Genomic DNA, 11,447 nt, shown 5'->3' with positions numbered 1-11,447 from the left:
TGCCACCGGACAATCAGACTCACTTCACAATTTTTATTTGTTGATGGCTTCTAGAAAACATAATTCCTCTTGGATCAGACATCTCATAAAACATTTAGAGTCTCGTGCATGCTTGTGATACAGCAGGTTTCAGTAGAGCAGCATCTGCAGAACCAGCCAGTGGAGCTGTCAGGCAGAATTCCTGTTTTCTACTGAAGGGGAGGGGAACTCACAAAATTAAGGCACTGTCAAACCCCAAACCCACAAACCATTTGACCTTCCAGACTGGCTTTCCTCTGATTGTATATATATATATTTTTATTTTTAATTAACCATCAGTTGCAATTTTGAACAGGGACACACACACACACAAACAAAATCCCACTTTCCTTAAATCTTCCCGTTTCTATTCCCAGTTGGGAGGTTCCAGCAGCCACCTCAGTGCTGGGGATGGGAAATGCTGCTCAACTGGGAGCCCAGTGCTTCATCCCCACGTGTGCCATCCTCACATTCCAGCCCTTGGATGATGCCACTTTTAAGGACAAAATCAGTTATAAGAACAGCTTAAAACTACTGTAACAGCCAGTATTCACTAAGCAGAACATGAATGAGCTGACAGACTCCTCCTGAGCCATGCAAGGCATTGATTCTCCACTCACTGGGCACAAGCTGCATTCACAGACCAGTGGTTTGGCCCAAAACAAGGGGTAATCAGGATTTTCAGCTGGTGTGTTTTTATCAGTCCTTTAAAGAAGTTTTAATGAGCTGGTGTGAAATCCACTGCTTCAGCCTTTTTATCTTAATTCAAGGATATAGGAAACATTCCTTCCTGCCTCCAGGGAGTGTCCAGGCTGTCCTTTAGGATCACTGCCCCCAGAACAAACCAGCACGTAGCTGTGGGCTTAAGACCTGAATTAGAAGTTCCAACCCTCTCTATAAAGATGCAACATTAAAAAAGCCAGATTCAGGTCCATGGTTGAGGTGCCCTGGCAATTATAAATAAATAGTAATAAATACTTACACACACACTCTTGTATCCCACAGGATTACAAACAAACCAGACCATGCTTCTCCTCTGGTTAAATAGGATCAGGTTTGAAGTGGGACACACAGTTTAGGATAGTGACAGTACCAACACATGGCACTGGGAGCATTTCACAGCTTCAGAGCTCTTGCAAACACAGACTTTAAGCATGTGACTGTCCATTAGAATCAGAGGGAACTGAGGTGAGAGGAACAGAGTTTGGCTCAGGCAAAGTCCTTATTGCATATAAAATGTCACATTACTTGGAGATATGGCACATGTGGGAGCAAGGAAAAATCAGATCAGGCTCATAAGAGACCATTTAATTTCTTCGAGTATGAGATCTGATTTCCACACTGACTGTGTCTTAACAGTTTGTTGTTTTGGCAGACACCAGAAAGGTCAATGAAAACTCAAAGGAACTTAAGAGTTGCAGGAGCACAAACCATTCCCTCCATTCATAAATAAACACAGTTAGAATATTTTTACATCAATTGAAAATGCTGCATCAAAATTGCTGACAGCTTGGGAACTGGCACCCACTTCTCACCCTGGCACAAAACCTACAAATCCCTGAAAGTATGATCAGACTAGAGAGGCAGAGACCAAGCAGCAAGCACAGAGAGCAAAACCGAAATTCAGGAACCCGCCTGGCAGTGTCCTGGCTTCCACCTCTCCTCTGGAGCCTGAGGGAGAACGACTGGAGCACAGAGGAAGTCACAGGTGGCTTTGAGACTCAGCCCTGGAAGGATTTTCTTGGCCTATTTTCTGCGTCGTTGCTTTTTTATTCAGCTTTTTTCGCCTTCCGCTTCCTCGTGCCTTCGTTGAGCTCCTCCTTTGACTTTGCAGGAGGAGGAGGAGGAGGCGGGTGGGAAACCTCATGGGAGGCCCCGTGGTGGTCGTGATGGTGGCCTGGGTGCCCACTGGAGGCAGAGCCAAAGAGCACTGGGCAGATGAGGTTTTCCAGTGGAGCAAAGGGTGAGGCGTGCGAGTGAGTGGCCGTCATGAAAACCTGCCGGGCAACAGGGAAAACCTGGGAGTCACAGATCACACACCAGCCAGGGAATACTGACCAGCTGGGACATTCCACTGACCCCAACTAAAGTCCCCACTGCTCCATGACTCGAGGCACAAGGGTCCTCTCTCACCCTGCCTGTATGATGGACAATTTAGCCTTGAATGCCCTGAGCAGACCCTTCCAGGGATGTACAGCCAGTGCTGTGACCCACCTGCCTGCATCTTTAGGCACCTTTTAAAAGTTACACTCCACAGACTGTAAAGATACAGTGCAGACTGTTCACAATATTTTCTGCATGTACACATACAAACTGATGTAAAGAAATGAAACTACTTTAATTTCACCTGGAGGTGGTGAGAGGGAAAAGGGAAAAAAGTACAAACAAACAAAACCCAACAAACTACATAAGAGCCTTTTTCCATTTGATTTCTGTCATCAGACTGGGGGTTGTTTACCACTGCCTTCTCTCTTGGAAGACTGTATCATCTTCAAGAGTGAACTGAAATATTCAAATCAAGAGAGAACCCAAGGATCTTTCACAGCCCCACCTGTATGATGGAGAATTTAGCCTCGAATGCCCCAAGCAGATTCTTCCTGGGATGTACAGCCTGTAAGTGGCTCAGGAACACCCCCAGTTTAGATCTGTACCTGTTCTTTGGTTCTGTAATTTGTAGCATCAAACCTGCTGTGAACTTACCTTGCAAACAATCATGAACATGGTGAAAAAGAAGATGAGGTTGGCTTCAGAGATGGGGAGCCAGTGAGTCTGCTGCAGGGTGAAGAGGACTGTGCCATACAGACTGGCCTTTGTAGGGCTGAAGGAGGAAGAAGGAAGGTTTTCTGGGAGGTTTGCATCCAGCCCTGAATGGTTCTTTACATTTCACTCTTGCTCTGACCAAGAATTGCCTACTTACAAGGACATGTGAAGAATTTCATTTGTTTCTGGCTTCCAGACCCCACGCAGCAGTTGCTCAAAGTTAGACATCAATGCCACACCAGAACCTGTGACACAGGAAAACCTGTCAAACAGCTGGAACTGCCACACCAGAGAGCTCTGCTGTCTGCTCTGGATCCTCAAGGGAGGACAACCCAGGGGGGCAAAGGGTTCATGACATTCTTCCCAAATTTAAAAGTTAGCCTAAGACAACAGAGTAGGGCAAATGCTTCCTAGAATTTCTAGAAGTGTTTCCTGATGCAGGGCAAGGGCATTTCCCTCTTCCATCAACTGATGCTCAAGTGCTTGCTCCAAACAAAAGCTAAAAGAAAACTGCCTGGGCTGTTTCAACACTGAGAAGTAGAACACAGCAGAACATAGGAGAAGGAATGAAGAATTCCTAAATGACTCCAGCCCTTCGTGCCCCCCTGGAAGCTGGATGGTGACTCAGCTCTGCAAGCAGGAACAAATGTGCTGTGGGGAGCTCGAGTGACCCAGCTGAGCACACCCAGCCTGCTGCTCGCTCTGAGCTCCCCTCACAGCCTCTCCCAGCCCTCCCCAGGAGTTTGGATCCCTCCCTGCTGCCTTTGGGGTCCCTCCTGTGTCACCTTTGACCCATCCCGTGGCCAGCATGACGAACCACCCGTGGTGGTAGAGGTGGTGAGCGTGGTGGACCCCGGCCGCGATCTTGCGCACTCTGACCACCTCCTTCATGGCCACGAAGATGAGCTTCATGGGCAGGAAGCTCACACACTTGTAGAAGAGGTTCATGGGGCAGAAGAATATCAAATACCTGCGAAAAAACCACCAAGAGTTCAAGGAGCCGTTTGTTTGTCCTGCTCTGGGACATACAGGGAGGAGCAGTGTGGCATTAGCCAGAGTTATGCCAGGTGGGAGTGAAGGAGAAGAAAGAAAAAGAAGAAATGTTCTTAATTTCATAGCTGATTCTATAAAAAAAAGGAAAGAAAGATTCTTAATTTCTCAGCTGATTGTAAAAAAAAAAAGGAAGGAAAGATTCTTAATTTCATGGCTGATTCTACAAAAAAGGAAAAAACATTCTTAGTTTCATAGCTGATTCTATGAGAAAAAGAACGATTCTGAATTACATAACTGATTCTATAAAAAAGGAAAGAAAGATTCTTAATTTCATAGCTGGTTCTATGAAAAAAGAAAAATTCTTAATTTCACAGCTGATTCTACAGGAAACCAGTGTGCAACAAAGCCTCCCTACGGCAACAATTAATTGAGTTGATATCAAATGGATTCAGGGAACTCCCACTACTGGTACCATTCTGTTTTGAATAAAAAACCAATCATTTTAACTCAGAATCTTTTAGAATTTTATATCTTGTATGGTCCAGAGGCATCAGAAGCTACATATACTGAAATTATACTACAGACAGAGGACAGATATCCTCCTTTTCAGAAGATTGCCTGAAAGAATATCTTTCTTTTTATTTTCTTAAGCATAGAAAACCTGGTAGCTGAGGGATTCACCCCAAGGCTTCTGTGTATGAACATTTCATCCATCATGTTTCCTAACAATGTTCATTCTGGCATGCAAAAGCACATATAAGCCGTGCACACTGAGGAAATCAAGGGTTAATTTGTGCACATTTCACTATCACAACAAATAAAATGCCCCCAAATCTTCAGGGAGGGCCACTCCTCTCTATGTGTGGTATCAGCTGTGGTTTGGCCCTGGCTCAGCAGCAGCTGCTATGAATAGAAGTGCCCAGCCCTTGGCCTGGCCCCAGCCCAGATAATCACAGCATTAGGCAACTGGTCAGGGAAACTGGGAGTTAGAGCCAGGAATGCAAAAGACTCAAAGTCCACCTCACCCCACCTCCCCTGGCCCCAGTTAATCCAAGCAGGATCATTCCCGTGCGTCGCACAAACAGAACATCTCCCTCCCCACTGGAGGGCTGTTCACAGCCAGTGGTCCAGGGTGAAGGGGAAGGGACTCACCAAACTGCCGTGGCCAGGATGACACTGGAGTTGTTACTGAAGTACCCAAGAGGTGCCTCTCCAAGCAGCAGAGCAGCCAGGATGTAACTCCCGAAGCAGTGGAGCATCGCGCAGAGCCAGGAGGCAAAAGGGCTCTTCCGAGACATCTCCACGGCTCCTGGGAAGCAAGTTGGAAATCACAGAATCATCCAGGTTGGAAGAGACCGTCAAGATCATCCAGTCCAACCTTCAGCGAGAAGATGAATCCAGCAAATAAGCAGAAACTTCAAGACCCGCTAAGAAAGAGGCTCGAGGTGCGTGTTCTCCCACAAAAGTAAGTCAAAGAAAAGTGCTTGTAAAACCAGATGCCAAAGTGTGTGTTCTGTGAAGCCCAAGCAAGTAGCAGAGATTGCCAAGAAATGGTAAGTGTGATCACAGCCTGCAGGCCCCCCCTGAAGGTTTCACATTCATTAGAAGTTTATGAACTGAGAGTTTCTCTCCTTTATGTTCTGCTACTTCCTGCAACCAGAAAGAACATTTCTTCCCTCAAAATCAATGTCTTTTTACAGTCTAAAAATAAAATGCATACTAGTACCATTCTCTTCATTGCTTCAACCTAGGTGCCCTCTAGAATTCATGAACAATCTGTTCAGCTCTTTCATTCATAAGATAACCTGTAAAAATAGAATAGGAATTCTTAATCTTTATTTGAAAGAAGATGTTTTGAGGATTCTTCCCCACTCCTATGCTAGGCTGGGAATACCCTTTGAAAATACAATGAGATATTAAAAGAGTGTTACATAGTGGTCTCCTCCCACAACCTTTTTTAAATTCCTGTAGCCATTTTCATCCACCTTTGTACTCCTTCAGGGAAATCTCTCAATAACATCAGTTCTGTGAGATCATTTCATCGCCTTAAACAGCTCCAAAGTCCTTTGTGCAGCCATTTCAGAGACAAAACTCTGTTCAGTGAGCCAGGAACAGGATGTCAAGAGAGAGAATGATCAGATGTTGTGTCAACGCGACTACCTGGCCCACCTTAAACAGCAGCAAGTGCCAAAGCTGTGAGAGCTCAGGTTCTTCTATCCCCAGGACATTTGAACCAGCTGAAAACAGCGAGACAGCTGCAACAGCCGAGACATGAAACTGGTTCTATAGGAACTTGTGGTTTAGCTTGAGGCTTAAATTTAGTAACACTTGTTTTTCTTTGGCTCCATGAAGCCCTGCTGTCTCCAAGGAGGAAACAGGACGGTTCTGTCCCGACGCTGATCTTCGGGAGCTGTGGGATGGAGCACTGTAGGAATCCAGGGAAAAGCACACCCCCAGCCTCATCCAGCCCCAGTGGATTCCTGGGCTTGCATACATTTAAAAGGCTATTTTTGTGAGAGCTGCCTGTTAACTGTTCCCTTCAGGACTTAATGCTGGAAGACAGCTGGAAGTGATCAGGCCTGGAAAACCCAGCACTTGTTTACAGGGAGTTTAACCAGAACAGAGCGTGGATTGTGCAGCACAAGAGACCACACAAGGGGGGGCTTGAAAATCATAGCCAAGCATGGGGTTGGTTCTTTCCCCTCAGTTGCTGGGCAGTTACAGTGCAACTGCTCAGAACAGAGCACGGGGAGTGCACACGGCATCAAAAACACGCAGAGAAAGTGGCATTTGGAACAGACTGAGGTGCAGCCGGACTGTGACAACGCAGAAAGCGAAAGCCAAGGCGCAGATCTATTGATCCGTGCAAGATAAGCCCAAGGGAACACACAAAGCAAGGTCAGATATGGTGCCTGAGAACAGATTAGGGCACGGTCCAGAGGGTGGGAAAACTCCAAGGGTTTCCTTACAGCCTTTTCGTATATAAATACGAGGAAGGTACTGCCAGAAAATATTCAAGCCCAAGGGACTGCAACGCTCAGTCCTGGGGTAGCAGCGGAGAAGTGGCCGAACTTAAAACACCTCAACGCGCTCGGAATCCAACCGTGAACAAAACGCGAGATTGTTTTCCAAAAATCACGGGTCACGAGTTCGCAGGGGGTGGCGGGGGATGTTCCGCTGTATATTTAGACACAGGTGTCCGAGCCGCGACAACGCGACACCTCGAGCGCCCGTGAGGGGAGAGCGGGCGGGAACGGAACCTGTTCGCGCCGGAGAACGCGGGGTCCGCGACCCCCCCCGGGCCAAGGGCCGCACTCACCGGGCTCGTACTTGAGGTAGAGGACGGAGACGATGAAATAGGCGGTGTCGAAGAGCGGGAAGACGGGCAGGGCGGCGAAGGCGGCCGCCAGGTCCCCGAGGGGCAGCGCCTCCGACAGATCCATGGCGGCCGGGCCCGGTCACGGCTCCTGCCCGAGCCCCGCTCGCTGCCCGGGGCCGGGGCCGCGGGATCTGTGCCCGGTTCGCTGCTCGGCCGCGCCCCGGGCAGCGCAGGCGCCGCCGGTGCCGAGCAGCGCCCGCCCCTTCCCTTTCCCCTCCCGCTGCCCCGGAATTCCGCCAGCGGGGCTGCCGCAGCCATGATCGGGGACCTGCTGCTCTGCGGGTACCGGGGACGGGGAGCGGGGGCGGCTCGGCCGGGTCTGCCCGGCCCGGGCGTGCCTGACCATGACCCCGGCCCCTTCCCCGTCCTCTCTTTCCCGTCCCCCTGTCCATCCCCCGTCCCGTTTCCATCCCTGACCCCCTCTCCCATTTCCCATCCACCCTCCCGTCCCCCCTTCTCCGTCTCCCCTTCCCATCTCCCCACCCCTGTCCCCGTTCCCATTCCTGTCTCCCTCCCCATCCCTGTCCCCATCCCTGTCCCTGTCTCCCACAGGACGCTGCTGGTGAACGCCGGTGCTGTGCTCAACTTCAGGCTGTGAGCGAAGGCGGGGAGGGAGGGTGGGGAGGGAGGTTTGCTGGGAAGGGGTTCACCTGCCTCACCCGGCCCCCCTTGTACCGCAGGAGGAGGAAGGACACGGAGGGATTCGGAGAGGAGCCGAGGGAACCCACGACCGGTAACGGAGGGGATGCGGGAGCGGGGCCGGGGCTGCCTGAACACACACGGGAATGGGTTTTTCCAAAGGAAATCCTTGGCCAAACCACAATTCCCCCGCTGGTTTTGTTGGATGGGAATTGCTCTCTGGCTGGAATAACCATTTTAGTGATTTTCAGCCTGAAAATGTTCCTCTGTGCCGTTTTACATACAGGTGTGACAACCCCCCCCCGTGATCCCCAAACAGGGGATTTGAGAAGAAATACCCCAAAAACACATTTCTTTCAGCATTTTTGACTGTAGGTGCCTGTACTACAGAGGTAACATTCTGCTCACCATCTGGTTGCCATTTCCATGTGGATACACCTGTGCTGCTCCCTCTGTTTGCTGCTTAAAAATCACAGGAAGGCTGTGAACTACAACGAGGCTGGTCTTCCCTTTTTACATTTATTGGGAACCCTTTTTATCATTTATTGATTATTTTGCCACTGAACAAAGCATCCATCATTCACCTAAACCTTCAAATTTCAGCGTTTTGTGATCTGAACTTTTTGGTGTGTTTTTGATTGTTTGTGGGTTTTTTTCTGTCAGAATTGCTTGTGCTTTTCAGGCAGCACTGAAAATGTGACTTGTCAGTCTATTATCAGGTGTTTTTCACATCAAAGGCTTCTTCTCTTGATTTCTAGGTGACAATATCAGAGAGTTCTTGCTGAGTCTCAGGTATTTTCGAATCTTCATTGCCTTGTGGAATATCTTCATGATGTTCTGCATGATTGTGTAAGTAATGTGTCATTTGGTTATAGGAAGTCGTATATTGGGATTTTTCTTGCACGTACATTTCTTTTCACATCTTTCTCCCCCACTCGATTTTTCCATAATTCTTATTGATTTCACTGGCTTATTTCAATTTTCAAGTATGGGTTGGCCTCAGTTTTTTTGCTGTGTGGGCACCTGCAGTGCATCAAAACCTTCTGTGCCAGCATATGAGTCATTCAGCCACACGTTATGTTGCTTATTGGGGGTTGTCGGATAAAACATCCTTTGGGTCAGCATTTGGGTCTAAATTTTGGCATATTTTTCATTTTTTGGGGGCGGAAACTCATCAATTAGTCAAACAGAATCAGCCTTGCATTGGTGTGACTGTGCACTGTTGTAACCCACTTCTCATGTACTTTTTTTCTCTTGCATCCCCCAGGTTATTTGGATCTTGAAAGTCACACACAAACACGTCTGTTACCTTGGAAGAGACTTATGGCTGGGAACAAACTTTTCTTAAAGATTCCAATGCTTTCAAACTGCAGCCCTGGGCTCGTGGCTTGTCCCCTCCAGCCCATCGTGTGCTGGTCACTCACTGCCGGGGCTTTGAGCCACAACATTCACAGGCAAATTATCTCAAACTTCACTGAAATAGAGAGAACTTCTGTTTTTCTAAGCTCAGAGTGAGGTGCAGGGGAGAACTGGAGTGTGACTGCAGTTCCCAGTCTTAAACCTCTGTGTTACCAGACCCATCCTGGGCTGTGTCAGCTCATGTCACCCCCGTCCAGGTTATGTGCAAGTCACACTCCTTGGTTCTCAGTTTTATATAAAGCTGAGCAAAGTGTTCTTGTAACCTCTCACTATTCCATTAGTTTTGTTGGAGAAAAGGAATATTAAAATAAAAAAAAAAGAGATTCTCACCTTCCTGCTGTTTTTCCAAAAAAACCCCCAAAACTTTTAAAAATATTTCACAGGTACTTTTTTGTTTTCTAAGCAATACATAAGGGATTTTGAAGGAGAAGAATGGCAAAAATAATTCTCTAAGCCAAGTTTAAGGGATAGTTTTGGAATAATCTTGGATTTGGTTGAATAAAGCTGTTCTATTTAAGAGTAAAATATATATACTTGATGCTGTGTTCATTCTATTACTGAGGAAACAATTCTGTATTGGTGTGTTTTGAGAAATTGTAACTAGTCTTGTAATAGTCTCTAGATTCTTGTGTTATTTATATTATTTTTATATATTTATTTCTATTTATAGTAAGTTGGCCTCTCTGAGCAGTGCTGAGTATCTTTTAAATCAAACTAAGCTATTAGTGGGGCTTCCTCAGCTTCAGTTTCTTTAGCTGCTGAAGAGAATGAGGCCTCATTTAAACGATTCTGAGGCTCAGGTTTCAGGGAATATTTTGAATTTTATCTGGATGCAGTTAGCAAGTGTTGGGCACCTGCAGCATTTTACTGGAGTCACCTTCTTGTATTAACTGAAGTTTTCACGTTAATGAAACATGACAGGGAAAGGGTGTTTGAGGGAAGATGTCTGGCTGTAATGAAAGTAGAAAAATGTGTGGACAGGACCCTTCAAGTGTGGTCTGAGCTGTCCAGAAATACTAACAATCCTTGGCTAAATTTAAACATGTTCCTTGTCTGTAATTTCTGTAATTTTAACCTTTTTCTGATTCTTTTGAATGAACAAAAAAACCCAGTAGTGTCCAAACACAATCCAGTGCTTTATTTAGTTCTTGGAAAACATTTTCTCCCTATTCTTCATTAAGCCAAGTGTCCCCTGCAGTGTAAAGGGAAGGCTGGAAGTGGCTTTCCCTGTGCATGTGTGACCCACTGGAGGCCCCTGCGCTCAGCACCGAGCTTTGGGCTTGGGCAGGGGTTTATTCTTACTTGGAAAAACAGTGCCTCTGTGCAGAACTGGCAGTGTTTTCTGAGCAACACTGTGAACACAGGGAACAGGGGATGATGGAGCTCCACTGGGGAAAGAATGCAAGGAATTTTATCACTCCGGACAGACCCTGTGGCTCCAGAGCATGCTGTGGCCCCAAGAGAATAAAAGTTGTCATTCAGCTCCTGAGTAGATGGTTTAAAATAAAGGGCTAGTTCATTTTGAGCTGGTCTTGGAGCACTTGAGGAGTTTAGACCATTGAGCTGCTCTAGGACCATCTGAGGAGTTTAAATGCCGGGCTGGTGGCTCGCTCAGGGGTGCGGGACACCCTTCACACCTTCAGCCCAGGGTCACCCTCCTGCGCGCCCGCACGTTCCACGGCGTGTCCCGGCCAAGGAACGGCGGTTTATTCCCGGGATTTATTCCCCAGACCCTCTCTCTGCACCCTACTCGGTCCCTCTGGGGGCCACGGCCGGGGGCTGCAGGGCTCGTCTGTGGTTGCCGCCCTGCTCCCGTTCCTGCTCCCCCATCCTCGTTTCCCCCCGCTCCCCACGATGTCCCCTTCTCTCCTGACACCCTCCCCGCTCCCCCAACTCGCCCCTCTCCCCACCCCTGGCGCCCCTCGCTCTCCACAGCTCGCCCCGCGCCTCCCTCTCCCCAAGAGCCCTCCGCATCTTCCGCAGCACCGCCCCGGTCACCCCTGCTACCCCCTCTGCCCCAGAGCCCCTCTCCCCCCACAACCTCCCCTCCGCCCCGTCTCCCCCTTCTCTCCTCACTGCCCCCGTTTCCCCCGTCTCGTCCCCTCAGTCCCACACCGCCCCTCTCCCCCACCGCGCGTGCGCCCGCTCCCCCATCGCCCCCCGCGCGCACGCGCGGTGCGCGCCCCCGCCGGGAGCGTGCGCGGCGGGGCCGTGCGGGGCGGGGCGGGGCGGGGCAGGG

The 11,447-nt window shown here is 48.7% G+C and overlaps 2 protein-coding genes across 4 annotated transcripts; one reads left to right on the top strand and one right to left on the bottom strand.

Moving 5' to 3' along the window:
* TMEM38A (transmembrane protein 38A) lies at positions 1-7,423 on the bottom strand. Of its 3 annotated transcripts, XM_027706191.1 has the most exons (7): positions 7,091-7,202; positions 5,498-5,576; positions 4,924-5,080; positions 3,564-3,748; positions 2,936-3,023; positions 2,719-2,836; positions 1-2,015 (listed from the first exon to the last, which is right to left on the bottom strand). In XM_027706191.1, exons 3-7 carry the CDS (start codon positions 5,067-5,069, stop codon positions 1,788-1,790), a joined length of 765 nt encoding a protein of 254 aa, XP_027561992.1. In that variant the 5' UTR covers positions 5,070-5,080; positions 5,498-5,576; positions 7,091-7,202; the 3' UTR covers positions 1-1,787. The 3 variants fall into 3 exon arrangements, with proteins under 3 accessions (XP_027561992.1, XP_027561990.1, XP_027561991.1); XM_027706189.1 differs by lacking the exon at positions 5,498-5,576 and having other exon boundaries at positions 7,102-7,423; XM_027706190.1 differs by lacking the exon at positions 5,498-5,576 and having other exon boundaries at positions 7,091-7,229.
* SMIM7 (small integral membrane protein 7) lies at positions 7,333-9,733 on the top strand. Its single transcript, XM_027706192.1, has 5 exons — positions 7,333-7,432; positions 7,703-7,744; positions 7,831-7,883; positions 8,548-8,638; positions 9,057-9,733. Exons 1-5 carry the CDS (start codon positions 7,407-7,409, stop codon positions 9,070-9,072), a joined length of 228 nt encoding a protein of 75 aa, XP_027561993.1. The 5' UTR covers positions 7,333-7,406; the 3' UTR covers positions 9,073-9,733.
* The last annotated feature ends 1,714 nt before the right edge of the window (positions 9,734-11,447 follow it).

The sequence above is a fragment of the Neopelma chrysocephalum genome, unplaced genomic scaffold, assembly GCF_003984885.1.
Source record: "Neopelma chrysocephalum unplaced genomic scaffold, ASM398488v2 Primary Assembly neopelma1_365, whole genome shotgun sequence".
Classification (NCBI taxonomy): Eukaryota; Metazoa; Chordata; class Aves; order Passeriformes; family Pipridae; genus Neopelma; species Neopelma chrysocephalum.
Note: the sequence above shows the minus strand (reverse complement) of the source record. Positions and strands in the feature narration are given on the sequence as shown.

Bases quoted from the DNA above. Each gene is read 5' to 3' on its own strand.
- TMEM38A (XM_027706189.1), bottom strand. From the start codon at position 7,408: ATGGCTGCGGCAGCCCCGCTGGCGGAATTCCGGGGCAGCGGGAGGGGA. The intron at 3,024-3,563 runs GTGACACAGGAG...CCTGTGTCACAG, and splicing joins GGCCACGGGATGGGTCAAAG to GTTCTGGTGTGGCATTGATG. The intron at 2,016-2,718 runs GTAAGTTCACAG...GTTGCCCGGCAG, and splicing joins TGTTCATGATTGTTTGCAAG to GTTTTCATGACGGCCACTCA.
- SMIM7 (XM_027706192.1), top strand. From the start codon at position 7,407: ATGATCGGGGACCTGCTGCTCTGCGG. The intron at 7,745-7,830 runs GTGAGCGAAGGC...CTTGTACCGCAG, and splicing joins GCTGTGCTCAACTTCAGGCT to GAGGAGGAAGGACACGGAGG. The intron at 7,884-8,547 runs GTAACGGAGGGG...CTTGATTTCTAG, and splicing joins GCCGAGGGAACCCACGACCG to GTGACAATATCAGAGAGTTC.